The sequence below is a fragment of the Elephas maximus genome, chromosome 8 (assembly GCF_024166365.1).
Source record: "Elephas maximus indicus isolate mEleMax1 chromosome 8, mEleMax1 primary haplotype, whole genome shotgun sequence".
NCBI lineage: Eukaryota > Metazoa > Chordata > Mammalia > Proboscidea > Elephantidae > Elephas > Elephas maximus.
In genome coordinates this window covers 120,675,500-120,695,891 of record NC_064826.1, presented here as the reverse complement: position 1 = coordinate 120,695,891, position 20,392 = coordinate 120,675,500, and the positions used below count along the sequence as shown (strand labels likewise).

General features: G+C 40.3%; 1 protein-coding gene across 4 annotated transcripts in view; it reads right to left on the bottom strand.

Annotated features, from left to right (window-relative positions):
* The window catches only part of NUDCD3 (NudC domain containing 3), a 208,079-nt gene that overhangs the window by 174,661 nt on the left and 13,026 nt on the right, over nucleotides 1-20,392 (bottom strand). For all 4 annotated transcript variants that reach the window (XM_049894501.1, XM_049894500.1, XM_049894499.1 and 1 more), the window contains exon 2: nucleotides 18,179-18,504. In XM_049894501.1, coding sequence (XP_049750458.1) covers nucleotides 18,179-18,504 — 326 coding nt within the window. The remainder of the gene's footprint in view (nucleotides 1-18,178; nucleotides 18,505-20,392) is intronic.

The following is a 20,392-nucleotide window of genomic DNA, read 5'->3' as shown; positions in this document are numbered from 1 at the left end:
AGAGCCCAAGACCAACTACCCACCGCCACAAGCAACCACTCTGCCTGGTGGGGATGACAGAGACATCAGACGTGCAAGCATTCCATCAAAAGGTGTGACAGAGACTGAGAAGAGCATGACTAGCAAAAACACAGCAGAGAATTTCAGATGCTAGTCACAACCCCAAAGAATACCCAAAATAAAAGCTACAGCAGCTATCTGAGGCACAATGGTGCTACCGATGTTAAAACTGACCTTCATCTCTTCCATCCCTTTCTGGTAATAAAATGTTCCCACTTTTGTCTCAAGCCTCTGATTTGAATCCATTCACTCATTCACCACACTCTCCCGTTCTCTTCCTCAGTCTCCTAAGCAGAGGCTCCCCTTTCCCCGTCATTTTCCCGCCTCTTAATGTTAAAAGGCCTCAGTTCTGAATCCCTTTGCCTATTCTCTACCTAAATCCACTCTCATGGTGACCTTATCCAGTCTTTAGCTTTAAGTGCATCTATATACTAGCACTTCTCAATTTTTATCTCCAGTCCCCAACTCTCCCCTGAGCTCCAAGACTCGGGAATCCAACTGCCTGCCTACTTGATAACTCCACTGAGATAGCTAACAGGATTCTCAAATTTAATACAGCCAAACCAAACTCCTGATCGTCTCCCCAATCTTGCTCCTCCCACATTCTTCTCCTTCTCAGTTAATGTCAACTCCATCCTTCTAGTTGCTCAGGGCAACAAATTCTAAGGAAAAATAAATGCAATTACATTTGAAATTCTAATGGTAAAACATACATAATTTATTACTAAAATATAATAAAATTAACCTATCTGTATGCCAAGAAAATCAACTAAAAATTATTAGTGACAATAAGAGAATTCAGTACTGGTGTATAGCACCTACTGAATAAAAACACAACTTGAATAAATGTTCTTAGGCAACAAGACTCAATATTGTAAAGATGTCAATTCTCTCATTTGAAACATAAACTTAATGGACTCCCAGTGAAGATTTTAATAGAATTTTCATAAGGAAAAATTAATTTTCAAGAATAGCCAGGAAAAGTCTGGGAAAAAAGAAAATGAAACACTAGTCCTACCAAGTGTTAGAATGTATTATAAAGTGATGGTACTGGCAGACAAACAGAACAAATGGCTTACTGTTTCTGAATAAAAACAACAGTAAAGGAAAGATACACATACAAAGACAAATCAAAATTCAATATAGGTCAAAAGTTAATAGTATTCCCAATAAAATCAATGAAGAAAAGCTAAGAGTAGTAAATAAATGGTTTAGGATACTGGCTAGCTTTGAAGGGACAGGATCAGGTGCAAACTCTCACACAAACTGGCAGAGAGAAAACTGGTACAATCTCTCTATAGGCCAATTAAGCAATACCCACCAAAATGCCAGAATGCTCCTTAGAAACACGGATGGCAAAACTTTCTCTCACATACTTTGGACATGTTATCAGGAGGGGCCAGTCCCTGGAGAAGGATATCATGCTTGGTAAAACAGACGGTCAGCGAAAAAGAGGAAGACCCTCAACGAGAGGGACTGACACAGTGTCTGCAACAATGGAATCAAGCATAACAACGATTATCAGGATGGCACAAGACTGGGCAGTGTTTCACTCTGTTATATATAGGGTTGCAACAAGTCAGAATTGACTCAACAGCACCTAACAACAACCAAAACTACAAATGCACATACCTTGTGACCCAGTAATTTTTGTTCAGGGAATTTATCCAACAGATATTCATATTCGTGTTCAAAGAAGCACATCCAAATATATTCATTTCACATCACCTATGATACTAAAAGATTGGAAACAACCTAAATATATACCACTAGAGACTTATTAAATAATCATATTCACACAGACACTATGTAGCAGTACAAAAAAAAAAAAAGTCTTGACTGCACAATAAATCACCTGGAAAGCCCAATACCCAGCCCCACTCAGACCAATTAAATCAGTATCTCTAGGGCGCCTAAGAATCAATATTTTTTAAGAGCTCCCCAGGTGATTACAAGGAAAGACAAAGCAAGGAACCACAGGATGAACTATCTTAATTCAAATCCTGGCTCCACACTCATTAACTACATGACCCTGAGTCAGTTTCTTCACCTGCAAAATGGAGAGAGCAGTAAACCTACCTCACAGGGTTTATTAGGACAATGGGAAAAAATGCATATGCACTAAAGCGCTAAAAATGCTACTTGGCAAACAGTAAGTGCTCAGTGAACATCAGCTGTTCCTATTACATCAGTGTTCAAGTGTGTTGCCTTTACATAACAAAAATATAAACACATATGCCACCTGTGCTTTTGTGTATGTACGGGGTATGTATACTATATAATAAAGAAAATATAAATTTAAAAAGTTTAAACTTTATAAAAGAAACTATTGACAACGACTGCCTCTACAAAGAGATCATTTCTATTATATGCTCTTTGTACTTAAAAATATTTTACCAATTTATAGGAAATAGTACTGAGGAACAAGTAAGGAGCCCTGGTGGTCCAGTGGTTAAAGCATTTGGCTGGTAGCTGAAAGGTCAGTGGTTGGAATCCACCAGCTGCTCTGAGGGAGACAGATGCGACAGTCTGCACACAAGACTGTAAAGATTTACAGGCTTGGAAGCCCTATGGGGCGGTTCTATTCTGTCTTACAGGATCTCTATGAGTCGAAATTGACTCAACAGCAATGGGTTTGGTTTGGGTTTGGAGAAACCTGTTAAACTATACCATGGGTAAAAACTCAGCAAAATTCAGATGGTAGGAAACACTACAAAAGAACAACCATATTTTCTTCAGCAAATACATTTTAACATATAAAAACAGAGTATCAGCAACAAGCAAGGCACAGTTGGAACTTGATTCAACCAAAACTTTTCTTTTTTTTCCAATTAGGACATTATGAGAAAACTGGAAATTTAAACACTGGCTGAAAATATTTCGAGATGAGATGATATGAGGCAGAATTTACTTCAAAATAACACAGGAGGGGAGATGGGGATGGGGCATGGATGGGCAAAGCTGATGATTGTTGGGGTTAGGCAAGGAGTACGTGAAGATTCATTATACTCCTGTCTACTCTGGTGTATATTTTACATTCTACATAACAAAATTTTTCTCACGTGCATATATATTACCTTTTACATTTAAAAAACAAGCTAGCAACCTACAGAATGGGAAAAAAATCTGTGAGAATAATGTTATCTGAGAAAAGTCTAATCAGTAAAATGTATAGAAAACCTCAACAGCTCAACAACGAAAGCACAAACAATGCAATGAAAAAACAGGAAACGGTTGCTACCATTACTGAACATTTTGATCAAATATTCTACAGACAAATCCTGATCAAAAGGGGGGCAATGCAGTACAGAATTTCAAATTCTTATGGAACCACACTTTTCTGAAGCCACAGGGGCTGGATGAACCCCCTAAAACTATTGCCCTCAGATAATCTTTAAAACTTAAACCAAAAATATCCCCTTCTTAAAACCAAACAATAGTTTAGCTTACCTAGTAAAAAATGTCTGCCTTAAGCACTGTTATGGACTGAACTGTGTCCCCCCAAAATGTGGCTAGGCCATGATTTCCAGTGCTGTGTGACTGTCCATCATTTTGTCATCTGATGTGATTTTCTTACGTGTTGTAAATCCTACCTCTGAGATGGTAATGAGGCAGGAATCAATCTGCAAGATTTGGCTCTATCTTGAGTCAATCTCTTTTGAGATATAAAAGAGAGAAGAAAGCAGAAAGACAGAAGGACATCAAACCACCAAGAAAGCAGCACCAGGAGCAGAGCGTGTCCTTTGGACTCGGGTTCCTGAACTGAGAAGCTCCTAGACCAGGGGAAAATTGATGACAAGGAGCTTCCCCCCAGAAGCAACAGAGAGAGAAAGGCTTCCTGTAGAGCTGACACCCTGAATTTGGACCTCTAGCCTCCTAGACTGTGAGAGAATAAATTTCTCTTTGTTAAGCCATCTACTTGTGGTATTTCTGTTATAGCAGCACTAGACAACTAATACAAGCATTATGTTCTTCAAAGATCTATCTATGTGGGATCAAAGCAGCAGCAGCCTCTCGAAAGATTACACAGGAACCTTGGGGCAGTGAGTTTACACTAACTGGGGAGGAACAACGCAGAAAAGGAAGGTGAGAATGGTTGCACAAATGAAAGAATGCGATCAATGTCACTGAATTATACATGCAGAAAAGGCTGAACTGGTGTATGTTTTACTGTGTATATTCTCAACAACAACAAAATAAATTAAAAAAAAAAAAAAGTGGGCAAAGGACAGGAACAGACACTTCACCAAAGAGGACATGCAAGCAGCCAACAGACACATGATAAGATGCTCACAATCATTAACCATTACCAAAAAAGAAACCCATTGCCATCAAGTCTGTTCTGACTCAAAGCAATCCTACAGGACAGAGCACAACTGCCCCACAGGGTTTCCAAGGAGTGGCTGGTAGATTCAAACTACTGAACTTTTGGTTAGCAGCCATAGCTCTTAATCACTGCACCACCAGAACTCCAATACAAAATCAAAACTACAATGACATACCTTCTCACCCCTGCAAAAAATGGCACCGATAAAAAAAAAAAAAAAACAGAAAACAAATGCTGGTAAGGTTGTTGCGTGACTGGAACCCTTATCCACTACTTGTGGAACTGTAAATGGTATAACCATGGAAAACGGTATGGCACTTCCTCAGAAAACTAGAAATAGATCTACCTTATTACCCAGCAATCCCATAGCAGGTATATTCCCTAGAGTTCTCACACTAAGACACAATCAGACATATGCACACCTATGTTCACTGCAGCACTATTCACAAGAGTTAAAAAAAAAAAAGGCAGCAACCTGAATGGCTATCAATGGAGGCAGGAATAAACAAAATGTGGTGGAGACATACAGTGCAACAGTATGCAGCCATAAACTGAGCTCTCAAAATAAAACGTGGATGAAGTGGAGGATATTACACGGAGTAAAATAAGTCTATCACAAAAGGACAAATACTGTATGATCTCGCTATTACAGAAGCACAGGAATGGGTACGCATACTGAAACCAGCGTCCACTGCTGGCTACCGGGGCGGGGGAAGGGTGCCTGGGAGATCACTCTATATAGTAGACACTTGTTATTTTGGGGGATGACAGATATAACACCAAATGTGAGTGAAGGGTATATGGCCTGACTACAGTAAATAATGTCCCTATGAAGTACACAAGATAAAAGGACATTTTTGGTAAATGTTAAAATATCCAATGGTGTGACAACAACTAAACAATAGGAGTGTGGCAAGATGTACGTATGAATGCATACATGCGTATAGCTATGTATATATGTGCACATAGGCAGCATACATAGATGTATCTATACCAGGTGATATATATGTAAGTGTATGCATCCACATATATTCATATATAAAGCTACAGGGGGCACAAACATGGATACTTATTAAACACCTTGAAGGATAGCTCAGTCAACTGGCATAAATACAGCACATAAAGTTTATGTTCTATGTCCTAGTTTGGTAAGTAGTGCCTAGTGTCTTAAAAGCTTGCAAGCTGCCAAGACTCAACTATTGGTCTCTACATGTCGGGAATAAAAAGTGAATGGAAGAAACCAAAAACTCAGAGAGGACATTAGTCCACAGGACTAACAGTGTACAGAACCGTGACCTCAACTACCCTGAAACAGGAAGGACTAGATGGTGCCTGGCTCCCACTACTGACTGTTTGATCAGCAACACAGTATATGGATCCTGATAGAATGGGGCCAAAATGTGGGAAAAAAAAAAAGAGAACTCAAATTCTTAAAAATTCAGACTTGCTGGACCAACTGAGACTGGAGGACTCCTCAAGACTATCGCCCTGAGATACTCTTTAAGCCTTGAACCAAAAGTATTCCATGAGGTCACCTTTTAGCTAAATAACGGATTAGCTCATAAAATAAACAATATTACCCATAAGTACTGCGCTCCTTTAAAAAATCATCTATATGAGACCAAAGGGTCAACACTTACCCTAAAGCAAAGAGAAGAAGACAAAGGGGCAGGGAAACTAGATGACTGGAAACAGAACAACTAGAAAAGAAACAATGAGAAAGTTGACACACCATAAAATGTAACCAATGTCACTAAACAAACTTTGTAGAAATTGTTACAAGGGAACCTAATTTGCTGTGTAAACTTTCAACAAAAACCCAATATTATTTTTTTTTAAAAAGCACAAAAAAAGAAAAAAAAAACAGGCTAGCATAATAAAGTTATTCCTCTACTGTTATACAAAAACGTTCAAACAGAAGTTGGTTGTTTTGTTTTAAAAAATTCTCTCTCAGATAGTTTTGGTGACAGTTGCTTTTTCCTTAACACCGCAAAGCAAACACATCCATGTGCAGCTCACTGAACTAGGTCCTGGTGACACCAACAGTTAAGCACCCAACCACTAGCGAAAGGCTGGCAGTTCAAACCTACCCAGAGGCACCTTGCAACACAGGCCCGGTGATCTGCTTCCAAAAAGTTGCAGCTTTGAAAACCCTATGGAGCAGTTCTACTCTGCACACACGGAGTCTCCATGAGTCAGAATTGACTGGATAGCAACTGATAACAAACCCACTGCATTAGTACTGCCTCAGTTTCCAGTAACTCTGGCCCTACCTTCTAAATATATGATTTTAAGCAACACACCTTTTCTACTGTATACCTCAATTTCCTCATCTGAAAAAGGAAGCAGACCAATGGTTCTCAACATTGTGAAGTCCACATTTTCTACAGGCAGAAAAGCTCCCAAGGTGAGTCTAACCCCCCTCTTCCTCCTCCCTTTTCCCAACCCACCATGCCACACATTCCCTATGACCTGTGTGCACCCTAAGACCCCCCTCCAGCTCCTACAGGCTAGGGCTGCAGGCTCAATTTTCTGATACAGCCACAGTATCTGACAAAATTAATACACATCAGTGATTTAAAATATATAGGCTAATCTTTTCTAAAAATGAAGCCAGTAAGCTATAAATGAATTGAAAAACAAAAAATGCAGTATTTGCGGGGGGAGGGGGGCGGGAAGTATTCCTAACTAACAACCTAAATCAGGTTATGATTTAATTAAAATCCTCTGGAAGCCTGTTATGCCTGAATCTCTGTAAAGAAGGGGCAGTGTCCAGCTGAATCACTGGAAGGAGCAGTGCAACGGGATTCTCTTCATATATGGCCTTTCTAGTCCTGGGTTTATACTTCTACCAAGATGATTTCGTAGGCCATTATCTTGCAAAAGTATTGGACAGTTTACTATGCAAATAAGGTGTATAAAGCCATTGCAGGGATTGTACAGTTTACTATGCAAATGAGGTGCATAAAACCCTTGTGGGGACTGGTCGCTTACTATGCAAATGAGGTGACTGTGGCTTACCAAGGAGATTGGTCAGTTTGTGGTCTTAGTGGGGGAAGTGTGCTTATAAAAGGGCTAATCCCACAGAGATTGAGGAGGACCTCGCTATCACCAAGAAAGAGCCTGGAAGACACTGCATCCTTTGGACCCAGGGTTTCTGCACTGAGAACTTCCTAAACCCAGGAGACAAAGAGAGCTGTAACACTGAAGACAGCGAGAGACAGCACGAGATGGTATAGCAGCAGCACAACTGGCTATCGCACTGTGGCGGGAATCAGGGATCAGATGGCTATGGTGAGTTTCCCGGCCCACAAAGCAAGAGAGCTGAGCACCTGAGGCAGGAGGCTTGCTTGGTGGAGTGGGGTGTCTCACTGGCCCAAGTAAGGCAGAAGCCGAGAGCAAGGCCTGGTGGCAGAAGCCAGACGAAGAGTACAGCCTAGTGGCAGAGGCCGGGTTGATAAGAGCGGCCTGCTGGCCGGCACAGCCAAGGAGGAGGTGAGAGCTGTCTGTATCTTGTCTCCTGAGTTTTTCCTGTTACTTCCAAGTTGACTCTGATCCCAAGTTTAGCCTGTTACTGGTTTGTGAGTTCTGTGTGGCCCTTGCAACAAATTATCCAACCCAGCAGAGAAAGAGAGTGTGCTATGGGGAGGATGGCTTGGTGTCAGAATTGGTAGAAAGGTTGGAGAGTGGAGGCAATGTCTGACCTCCACCTCACAGGAATCAGCTTTGTGCTGATGACGGTAATTCTCTCTCCTCCTGCTGAAGTTAGGCGAGGTCTGACACCACTACGTTTCAGAAGGTGAAACAGCAGCTACAGCACAAGAAGAGATTGGGAACAGAGGCTCAGCCAGGCATACCAAGACTCGATCCCCAGGTGGGCTCCAAAGAAAACTGAACAAAACCTAAGGAGGTAAAGGCAGACACACCTCCATCCTTTGGTTTTACTGAATTGTAGGCAACCAAAGGCAGCATTCGACTTACTATTCCTACTCGGTATCTAATATACAGCAGGCACCCTTGTCTGAGAGCAAGAACCACTTCAGACACAAAACAGTGAAGAGTGTACAACATGAATTCAAAATCACTAAAAGGAATGGAGGTAATGCTAAGGATATAAAAAACCAAAAACCAAACCCGTTGCTGTCGAGTCAATTCCAGCTCATGGTGACCCTATAGGACAGTGCAGAACCGCCCCATAGGGCTTCCAAGGAGTAGGTGGTGGATTTGAACTGCTGACCTTTTGGTTAGCAGCTGAGCTCTTAGCCACTGTGCCACCAGTGCTCCACTAAGAACGCAGTGTTAAGCAAAAAAGAGACAGAGAGATTGTAATAAAATTTTACAAATACATACATAAACACGTGTGCACGCATGTGTGTGTATATAAAACTAAAGAAAATATCTTAAAAAATTAAGTTGAGTGGTTTTTTTTTCTTCTTTATACACTTGTCTGTATTTTCTAAATATTATGTAACAATATTTAGAAAATACAGACAAGTATATAAAGAAGAAAAAAAATCCACCACTCAACTTAATTTTTCAAACATAATCAGAAAGAAAAATGAAAAAAACTTTTTTAAGTAAAGTAATATTAGTGATAAAAGGGTGGCACCTACTTGAATGTATACTAGGTGCCATTGATCATGCTAAGCATGTTTTAAGTATTTACCTCATTTAATTCTCACCACAAGCCTATGAGGTAGGTACTCAGATTATGCCCACATGACCTTACTAAGGAAAGGGGCCTCTTGGGATGGATACCTGAAAAGTCTTCGTCATCAAAGGATTTTAAAGACAAACCAAGGAATCCCAACTTTGTCCAGGCAGCACGGCTGCACCAGAGAGAAGGCCGCTGCATGTAAAGCAGGCTACTCTACTCTCCTGACAGCACACCTGAAAGCACCCCAAGGGGCACATACCATGGCAGATGGGCAAGCAAGACCAAAGGAAAGCCTCTAAGAAATGTAGCTACACACACACTGGGATGCTTACTTTACACAGGGCTGGGAGGTGAGAAAGGCTGAAAAGCCTCTACCCCTCAACACTGAAGGAGATAGGAAGAGCCAGCTACAATCAGACAGGGTAAAATGAAATACAGGCTCAGAGGAGGTGGGTTTAACTGCTGGGGGAAGAACAGAAGCACAGAAGTACTCAGAAAGCTTTGCTGATGAGGCGAGATTGGCCAGGCTTTGACGACAGTGAACACAGCGACAACAGCACACATGCTGGGGCTAATAGAGATTGATAAAGAGAAGCACGACAAAGATTATCTGCTAAGCGTGCTATCAAGAAACCTGTAGCTCCTCTTTCAAACTATGCCACTCCCTTCCCAAGGAGTACCAGATCCCTGTAACAGCTGGACCCAAGGTCAGAGCACACAAAACAAGAGAAAGTACAACAGAGCCCCTTGGTAATACTCCTGAGGGGAAGCAAAGTTAACAGCTCCTAGCATGCCTGTGTTCTGACAGCGTTTACCAGAAGTGGTTAATATTTTAAGTAGATACCTAATACTCTCTTCTCCTGCTGCTGCTGCTACTTCTAAGCCTGCTTCCCTGTCCAGGGCTGCAGTGCTGAGCCTGGCTGAGCCCAGGTCCACAGCACTGCTCCTTCAGCACCAACACCATTACAGCGCTTTTTTCCTTATATATGGACAAAAAAGAACACCCAGTTCCAGCACTCAGAACAAAGACAAACGTTTCCACGCAATAATCTACATCCTTGGATGCTACCTTTTTTTTTTCTTTTTTAAAGAACCCTGTTTGTGGGAAAGGCACAGAACCAGCCCAGCCTTATAGAGATTTTCTTGTGGTTGTTTTCACAGTCAACATCCTAGCACAGGCAAGCACAATGCTATCATTCTGTTACCTACAGCAACACCTGAAGGTAGAAAGCCCTGACCTGCATGAGCTATGAAGGGGGTTTGTTGCAGCACAAGAACTCAACACATGATTGTGCCCCTGAGCAAAACCAACACCAGAGCCACAACGAAACGCAACAGAATCCACTAATCGAACAGGTAACTTCTGATAGGTTCCTAATTTAGCAACAATTTAAGATGCTGTAGATTTTGCGTACAAACATTTCCAAAAGCTGCCCAGCTCCCTAGACAAAACTCATGAGAAACCCTTTGCGCACTGGCCACTTGACTAAGTACAATATAAACATCAAAGACTTTATGTAGCATTTTCACATCTTTACCAGAGACAACCCCTTTAACAGTGAGGTTTCCTTGAAGAATATAAGCACATTCTCAAATGCTATCTTAATTAAACAGGAAAAAATGTGTGTACCCAAACTCTCTCTACTTTGAAGAATAAAACCGGGACACTTTAAGCAGTAGGGGCAGGAGGGCATTTCTGATCTTCGCTGAAGTATCCTGGCATTGATAGCAGGGCAGGAGCAAGAATGAAGCTTAAGGCAATTAAAACTTACTATCAGGAAGCACATCAATTTATGGTGATGGGAAAATTACATCAAATTAAAATTTCCCTCAAATAGCCCCTAAATCACCCCAAAAAATGATACGCATGGCTGTATGTGTACAAACCTGTACATATTATATATAAATGAAAGTGTATACTGCAAACACTTTAGGGCAGGAAACAGACCCAGGGAACGACTACAAAGACACAATGGGATTTGAGGGTTGTTGGGACTGTTCTGTATCTTGACTGCGGTGGTGGTTACAAGACTGTATTTGTCAAATTACAGAACTATACTCCAAAGAGTGAATTGTACTGTTACATAAATTGTACTTCAACACAAAACAAAAAAAATATTGTGTTGTATATAATAATGAACTGCTTATAATAAAAATACATACGTAAAATACAAATACATTTTTAATTATCATATTTCATTTTTTCCCAGCACATCTGCTGAATTTGTTTAAATCAGAATAAGCATGTGACGCAACTATATTGCAGAATAAGAGAAGGGAGTGTCTGCCATCACATCCAACACTAAGTAAAACTGCCCCCATGTGCGGCAAACTGGAAAAATCAGAAAAGTTAGCAATGTAAGAACCTATTGATGGGGTAACTGATTTTTGGAACAGGATCCCCATAATGCGCAGTGCTTCTGCATTACCTAAAGAATAACGACCCTGAGTTATTGAATTAGCAGAACCCCAGATCTACACTTTATAAAATAAACTATGTTGGACACTCATTAGAAGGCCCTGGGGTATAGCTAAAGGTTGGACAAGGAAAAAGATGGTCTTTCACATTCCGTTTTTACATATGCCAAAGCACTGAGTTTAAAATTTAACTGAACCAACAACATTCTTTACTGAAATGGAAAAACAATCACCAGCTTTATATGGAAAAGAAAGAGGTTCCAAATAGCTAAAGCAATACTGAAGAAGGACAAAGCAGGAGGCTTCACACTTCCCAACCTTAAAACATACTATACAGCTACACTAATCAAAAAGGCCTGGTATTGGTTCAATGATAGACTAAGACCAGTTGAATAAAGTTGAGAACCCAGAAATAAATATATCCATCTATAGAAAACTAATTTTCGACAAAGGGTCAAAGGCCACTCAATGCGGAAGGAACAGTCTCTTCAACAAATGGTGCTGGCAAAATTGGATATCCACATGCAGAAAAATTAAACTGTACCCATACCTCACACCATACACAAAAGCTAACTCAAAATGGATCAAGACCTAAATGTTAAAACCAAAATCATAAAGTTCTTGGAAGAAAACATAGGGACAAAACTATGAGACCTGTTTTTTTTTTAAGGATAGATTATCAAACACAGCCATAAATGCAAGAGCAACAGAAGACAAATTAGATAGCTGGGACCTCCTTAATATTAAATATGCATGCTCAACAAAAGACTTTATCAAAAGAGTAAAAAGAGAACCCACAGACTGGGAAAAAAACCCTTGGAATGACATACCTGACAAGGTCTACTCTCTAAAATACACAGAAAACTTCTGTAACTCAACAACAAAAAGACAAACAATCCAATTAAAAAACAGGCAAAGGACATGAACAGTCACTTCACCAAAGAGGATATTCAAGCAGCCAACAAACATATGAAAATATGCTCACTATCATTTGTCATTACCAAAAAAAAAAAAAAACAAACCCGTTGTCACTGTATCGATTAGAGAGATGCAAATCAAAACTATAATGAGATACCATCTCATTCCTGCAAAAATGGTACTGATAAAAAAAAGAACAGAAAACGACAAATGCTGGCAAGGTTGTGGAGAGACTGGAACACTTATCCACTGGCAGTGGGATTGCAAAATGGTACAACTACGGAAAATGGTATAGCACTTCCTCAAAAAGCTAGAAATAGAAATAACTTATGATCAAGCCATCCAATTCTAGGTATAACCCTAGAGATCTAACAGCAGAAACATGAATAAAAATATGCACACCTATGTTCACTGCAGCATTATTCAAAATAGCAAAAGATGGAAACAACCTGAGAACCCATTAATGGATGAATGGATACACAAAACGTGTTACATACATGCAATGGGACACTAGCAGCCATAAAGATAATGATGAGTCCCTGAAACATCTGACAACATCAATGAATCTGGAGGACATTATGCCGAGTGAAATAAGTCAATCACAAAAGGACAAATATTCTATGATCGCACTTTTATAAGATGACAAAAGCATATATATACACAGACCAATGCACATTCATTGTTACCAGAGACAGGCAGAGGGGAAGCACTCTCGAAATAGTAGACATTTGTTAGCTCTGGAGACAGAAAAGGTAGCATTGAACACGGGTGAAATGCACACAGCTTGACCAAGGAAAATGATGTCACTACGAAGTATATAAGCAAAAAGAGGTAGACAGGGCCAAGATGGCAGAGTAGTCAGACGCTTCCAGTGACACCTCTTACAACAAAGATCTGAAAAAACAAGTGAAACAATTATATTTATGACAAGCTATAAGCCCTGAACACCAACGGTGAAGTTAGAAAACGGACAGAACAGCAGGGGCAGGAGAGAGGTTCAGAAGTGGTACCGTGTTGCCGGAGCTGCATCACCGGGAAACCTCGGGCACCATCCCCTGGAGCCACCACGGCAGGGCTGGCAGTGGCTTTCTGGATGCGGTTTCCTCAGGGAGACAGCAAGCCACACGGCCTACGCACACCTCCAGAACCAGAGAAAAATGGCGCTCTCAGTAAAATCTAACTACTTGAGTATATTCTGTGTCCCCAGCCCCCAAGCTGGCTTCAGTGGCTGTCAATTTCCCTGGGCGTGAAATAGGCCCTATTGTATGCCCTGAGCCATTCTCCCAGCCTTGGAGAAGGAATAAACTCACAGTTGGGGTAAAAGACAATCTGCCAGCTCCACTAAGCTAGGGAACTCAGGACAGAAGCGGCTCCTGTGAAGACATGTAAAGACACCACAGAAAAAGAAACTTACAGACCTATATCTCTCATGAGCTTAGATGCAAAAAGCCTCAACAAAATTGTAGCCAATAGGACTCAACAACATATCAAAAAAGTAATTCACCATGAACAAATGGGATTCATACCAGGTATGCAGGGATGGTTAAACATTAGAAAAACAATTAATGCAATCCATCATATAAATAAAAGACAAGAACCACGTGATCTTATCAATCGATGCAGAAAAGGCATTTTACAAACTTCAACACCCATTCAGGAGGAAAACTCTCAGCAAAATAGGAACAGAAAGAAAATTCTTCAACATAATAAAGGGCATTTATACAAAGCCAACATCCAGCATCATCCTAAATGGAGAGAGTCTGAAAGCATTCCCCTTGAGATCAGGAGCCAAAGATGCCCACTATCACCACTCTTACTCAACACTGTGCTGCAGGTCCTAACCAGAGCAATTAGGCTAGATAAAGAAATAAAGGGCATCCAGATTGGTAAGGAAGAAGTAAAAGTTCTCTATTTGCAGATGACATGACCCTATACACAGAAAATCCTAAAGAATCCTCAAGAAAACTACTGAAACTAATAGAAGAGTTCAGCAGAGTACCAGGATACAAGATAAACATACAAAAATCAGTTGGATTCTTTTACATCAACAAAAAGAACATCGAAAAGGAAATCACCAAATCAATACCATTTACAGCAGCCCCCAAGAAGATAAAATACTTAGGAATAAATCTTACCAGAGATGTAAAAGACTTATATACAGAAAACTATAAGACACTACTGCAAGAAACCAAAAGAGATCTATGTAAGTGGAAAAACATACCTTGCTCACGGATAGGATGACTTAACATTGTAAAAAAGCCATCTAGAGGTACAATGCAATTCTGATCTAAATTCCAACATTTTTTAATGAGATGCAGAAACAAATCACCAACTTCATATGGAAGGGAAAGAGGCCCCGGATAAGTAAAGCATTACTGAAAAAGAAGAACAAAGTGAGAAGCCTCACACTACCTGATTTTAGAAACTATTATACCGCCACAGTAGTCAAAACAGCCTGGTACTGGTATAACAACAGGTACATAGACCAATGGAACAGAATTGAGAATCCAGACATAAACCCATCCACATATGAGCAGCTGATATTTGACAAAGGCCCAAAGTCAGTTAAATAGGGAAAAGACAGTCTCTTTAACAAATGGTGCTGGCATAACTGGATATCCACCTGCAAAAAAATGAAACAAGACCCATACCTCACACCATGCACAAAAACGAACGCAAAATGGATCAAAGACCTAAATATAAAATCTAAAATGGTTGAAGATCATGGAAGAAAAAATAGGGACAATGCTAGGAGCCCTAACACATGGCATAAACAGTATGCAAAACATTATTAACATGCACAAACACCAGAAGAGAAACTAGATAACTGGGAGCTCCTAACAATCAAACACCTATGCTCATCCAAAGACTTCACCAAAAGAGTAAAAAGATTACCTACAGATTGGGAAAAAGTTTTTGGCTATGACATTTCCAATCAGCGCCTGATCTCTAAAATCTACATGATACTGCAAAACCTCAACAACAAAAAGACAAATAACCCTATTAAAAAATGGGCAAAGGATATCGATAGGCACGTCACTTCTTTAGTGACAAAAGAGTAAAAAGATTACCTACAGATTGGGAAAAAGTTTTTGGCTATGACATTTCAGGTAGCTAATAGATACATGAGGAAGTGCTCACAATCATTAGCCATAAGAAAACTGTAAATTAAAACTACCATAAGATTCCATCTCACTCCGACAAGGCTGGCATTAATCCAAAATACACAAAATAATAAATGTTGGAAAGATTGTAGAGAGACCAGAACACTTAATACAGTGCTGGTGGGAATGTAAAATGGTACAACCACTTTGGAAATTGATCTGGCACTTCCTTCAAAATCTAGAAATAGAACTACCATACTATCCAGCAATCCCACTCCTTGGAATACATCCTAGAGGAATAAGAGCCTTTACACCAACAGATATACACATACCCATGTTTATTGCAGCATTGTTTACAACAGCAAAAAGATGGAAGCAAACAAGGTGCCCACCAACAGATGAACGGATAAATAAATTACAGTATATTCACACAACGGAATACTACATATCGATAAAGAACAACGATGAATCCGTGAAACATTTCATAACGTGGAGAAATCTGGAAGGCATTATGCTGAGTGAAATAGTTGCAAAAGGACAAATGCTGTATGAGATCACTATTATAAGAACTCAAGAAATAGTCTAAACAGAGAAGAAAATATTCTTTGATGGTTATGAGAGTGGGGAGGCAGGAAAGGAGCGGGGTATTCACTAATTAAATAGTAGGCAAGAACTATTTTAGATGAAAGGAAAGACAACACACAATACAGGAGAGGTCAGCACAACTGAACTAAACCAAAAGCAAAGAAGTTTCCTGACTAAACCGAACACTTCCAAGGCCAGTGTGGCAGGGGCTTGGGGTCCATGGTTTCAGGGGACACCTAATGCAATTGGCATAATAAAATCTATTAAGAAAACATTCTGCATTCCACTTTGGAGAGTGGCACCTGGGGTCTTAAATGCTAGCAAGCGGCCATCTAAGATGCATCAATTGGTCTCAACCCACCTGGAGCAAAGGACAATGAACACCAAAGACACAAGATAATTATGAGCCCAAGAGACAGAAAGGGCCACATAAACCAGAGACTACATCAGCCTGAGACCAGAAGAACTAGATGGTGCCCGGCTACAACTGATGACTGCCCTGACAGGGAACACAACAGTGAACCCCTGAGGGAGCAGGAGAGCAGTGGAATGCAGACCTCAAATTCTCATAAAAAGACCAGACTTAATGGTCTGACTGAGATTAGAAGGACCCCGGAGGTCATGGTCCCCAGACCTTCTGTAGGCCCAGGACAGGAACCATTCCCAAAGCCAACTCTTCAGACAGGGATTGGACTAGACTATGGGATAGAAAATGATACTTGTGAGGAATGAGCTTCTTGGATCAAGTAGGCACATGAGACTACTATGCAGGCAGCTCCTGTATGGAGGGGAGATGAGAAGGCAGAGGGGACAGAAGCTGGTTGAATGGACATGGAAATAGAGGGTGGAGGGGAGTGTGCTGTCTCATTAAGGGAAGAGCAACTAGGAATATATAGTAAGGTGTATATAAATTTTTGTATGAGAGACTGACTTGATTTGTAAACTTTTACTTAAAGCACAATAAAAATTAAAAAAAGAAAAATAAAGAAGTCTCTGGTAAATGATATGACAAGTATAATATGGAAACAACACCAGCAACAACCAAAAAAGTACGTGTGTGGTTACATAAATACATGTATAGGCATGTAAGTATATAAGCATGAATATGTGAGTATATATGTATGCATATGTACATATAGGTATGCGTGCACATACATGCATAGCCATGTACATAACAAACCATATAGGGGAAACAGGTAAGGATACTTCTTAGACAAACCCTGGTTTCTAGGGTTCAAAGACTTAGGACCACAGTCTCATGGTACAACTCAGTTATTTGACATAATATAGTTCATGAAGTCTACATTCTACATTGCAATGTGATGATTAGTGTCTGGGGTCTTAAAAAGCTTGCGAGCAGTCATCTAAGATACAACTATCGGCCTCTACTCATCTGGAATAAAAAAGAAAAAAAAAACAGACACTCAGGGAAGAAAGTAGTTTACAGGACTAATAGTCCACATGAACCACAGCGTCATCTACCCTGAGACCAAAAGAACTAGATGGTACCTGGCTACCACTACCAACCATTCTGATCGGGGCCGCAACACGGATCCTTACAAAATGGGAGAAAAATATGGAACAGAACTGAAATTCTTAAAACGTCCAGACTTACTGGACCAGTTAAGACTTTAAGACGCCCTCAGATTATCACCCTAAAATACACTTTAAGCATTAAACCAAAATTATCCCTTCGGGTCATCTGTTAAGGAAATGACAGATTAGATCGTAAAATAAAGAATATCACCTGTGAATAATGAGTTTCTTTTTCAAAAAAAATTAACTGTGGGAGACCAAATGGTCAAAAATCACTCTAAAGCACAGACGAGAGGATAAGCAAACAGTACTAGAGTACTGAAACGGTACAACTAGAACAGACTGAATGTGAATAATGACACACTGCGAAAAATGTAACCAGTATCACTCAATAATTTGTGTGTAAATGTTAAATGGGAACCTCATCTGCTATGTAAACTCTCATCTTAAACACAATAAAATATTTCGTTAAAAAAAGAAAATACTCACCTGCTATATAAACTCTCATCTGAAACACAATAAAATATTTTGTTAAAAAAGGAAAACAGGAAGCTGCAAAGCAGAAATTCTTACTTGGGAAGATCTAGTGGTTCCCTAGGGACTTCAGCAACACCACCAACTGCTCCTGGAGGCTCTGCCTCCGCCGAGCTGGGTGTCTCCTCCTGCACTGCACTCTGGGTGCCTGGAGAGTATACTTTCTCCATTTCCTGAGGCCCATCCAATTCTGTGGTGGAATTAATCTCTACTTCCTGAACTGGGACCGGCACTGGTTCCTTCTCAGCTGCAGCAGCTGCTATAGCTTTTGCTTCTTCTTCTTCTCTTCTTCTCATTTTCTCTTCAAGTTCTTTTCTCCTCTTCTCATCATCCTGACGAGCCATGTGGTCAAAGGTTTTGAATACCTAAATCAAACAGCAATCCAGCAATCAGTACATCTGTCTAGTACTCCACCACACATTCTTACAGAAATGTAGTAAAATCTGGCAAAGAATTAAAAACCAGTAGAAAGGACCAGTGGTGACAAGCCCCATCACAAACCGTTCATTATGCTAGAATAAATCACTGTACTCTCTCTAGACCAAAAAGTTTTCCCACTGGCAAAATGAAAATGCACTTCAACGCTGCCAAAAGCTGCTATGAATACAATCTTTAACAGGAGGGTTCCAAAATCAAAAAATTCACAAGCCAAGGCTCACAATATTTACATACCCTGAGTCCACCTTTCTAGATTAAAAAATGCATAACTAGATGGTCTTACCTATCATTATCTTTACAAGCCCCAGAACAGCCTTGTACACAATGCAAAGGAACAAACTGCCCTAATGCTCTGACTTGCAAAGGCATCAATAACTCAGACTCAAAATAGGAAGATGAAAATTTAGTTGAACTTCAATCCACCACCAATCCATACAACCAAGCTTACTATAGAGCTCCTATCTTGCCCACACTGTGAGGGCTGAGGAAAGGTATGAGACATAGAAAGCTTGAGAATCTAATTCAGCAAACACCTACTATGTGCCTACAATGTGCAAAAAATAAATTAAAATGAAGCCTTCTATCCTCTAAGCACTCAAAATTCTCATGGGTGAACCAAAGGCCCTTAACACAGCCACCACCATGAAAGTTCTGGAACCTCTCCACCAAAACTGTGCACATGTAAATGGCATTTTGTATGCATTCTTACAACGCATAACACCTGAAGCCCAGGCAGACCCACACATGAAGAACTCTGATAAGAGAAGGGTTGTGATGAACTCTGCAGTACCCTGTCAGATTACAAAGATGGGAATGAGCATTTCTGGTGAAAAAAAACTAAGGAAGATTCTTGGAAGGATGGGACCTGAATTAATCTTCGAATGAAAGGTAGAGCTTCCTGAGGAAACTACAGGAAGAAATGTCATTCTGAGGAAAAAGCTGAGCCCAGGTTGAAGAAGTCAGGTCATCGAGAAATAGCAAGAAATCTTGCACGGCTGAAGCAATGGTCTCCTCATCAAAACCCAAACCCACTGCTGTCGAGTTGGTTTCAACTCATAGCGACTCTACAGGACACAGCAGAACTGCCCCATAGAGTTTCCAAAGAGCACCTGGTGGATTGGGACTGCTGACCTTTTGGTTAGCAGCCATAGTTCTTAAGCACTATGCCACCAGGCTTTCTGGTCTCCTCATAGGGGTTAGGAAAAGCTGACAGGTCAATCTGGAAAAGTCTGATTCCAAAGAACTGAAATGCGGACAGATATTAAGTAAGAATGTTCTGTGCATCGAGCAAGAGAAAAGGATGAAAGAAGGGTACTGACATACTACACTACGCCAAGTGTGTTTACAAACGTTCTCTCAAAACCCTCACAAAAGTCCTTTGAGAAATATAACACTGACATTTTAAAGATGAGAATAATGTTTAGAAACATTAAGTAACTTGCCCAGAGTCCTGGGCAAGAAAGTAAAATATTACACAGGAAGCACTAAACAATAAAAGGAGATTTAGGCAGAGAAAATAAATAAAATCCTAAGGTTAAAAACTAGAAACAATACCACATCCACTTCTCCTTTTTCAGATAACCTGAACCCCTGACTCATATCTCTCTCGCTGACTCACATCCACGTATACGACACTTCGGATCCTTTGCCCTCATAGCTGCTCATCTTCCTTGACACCCCGTATCTTCACCGTAACTCCGTAAAAGCAGAGCAACAGTGAGGACTCCCCCATAACACATCTGAAAATTCTAACACACAGTACCTCGTAAAAATTTTAAAATATTGTTCATCAAAAGACCTTACAAAAAAGTGAAA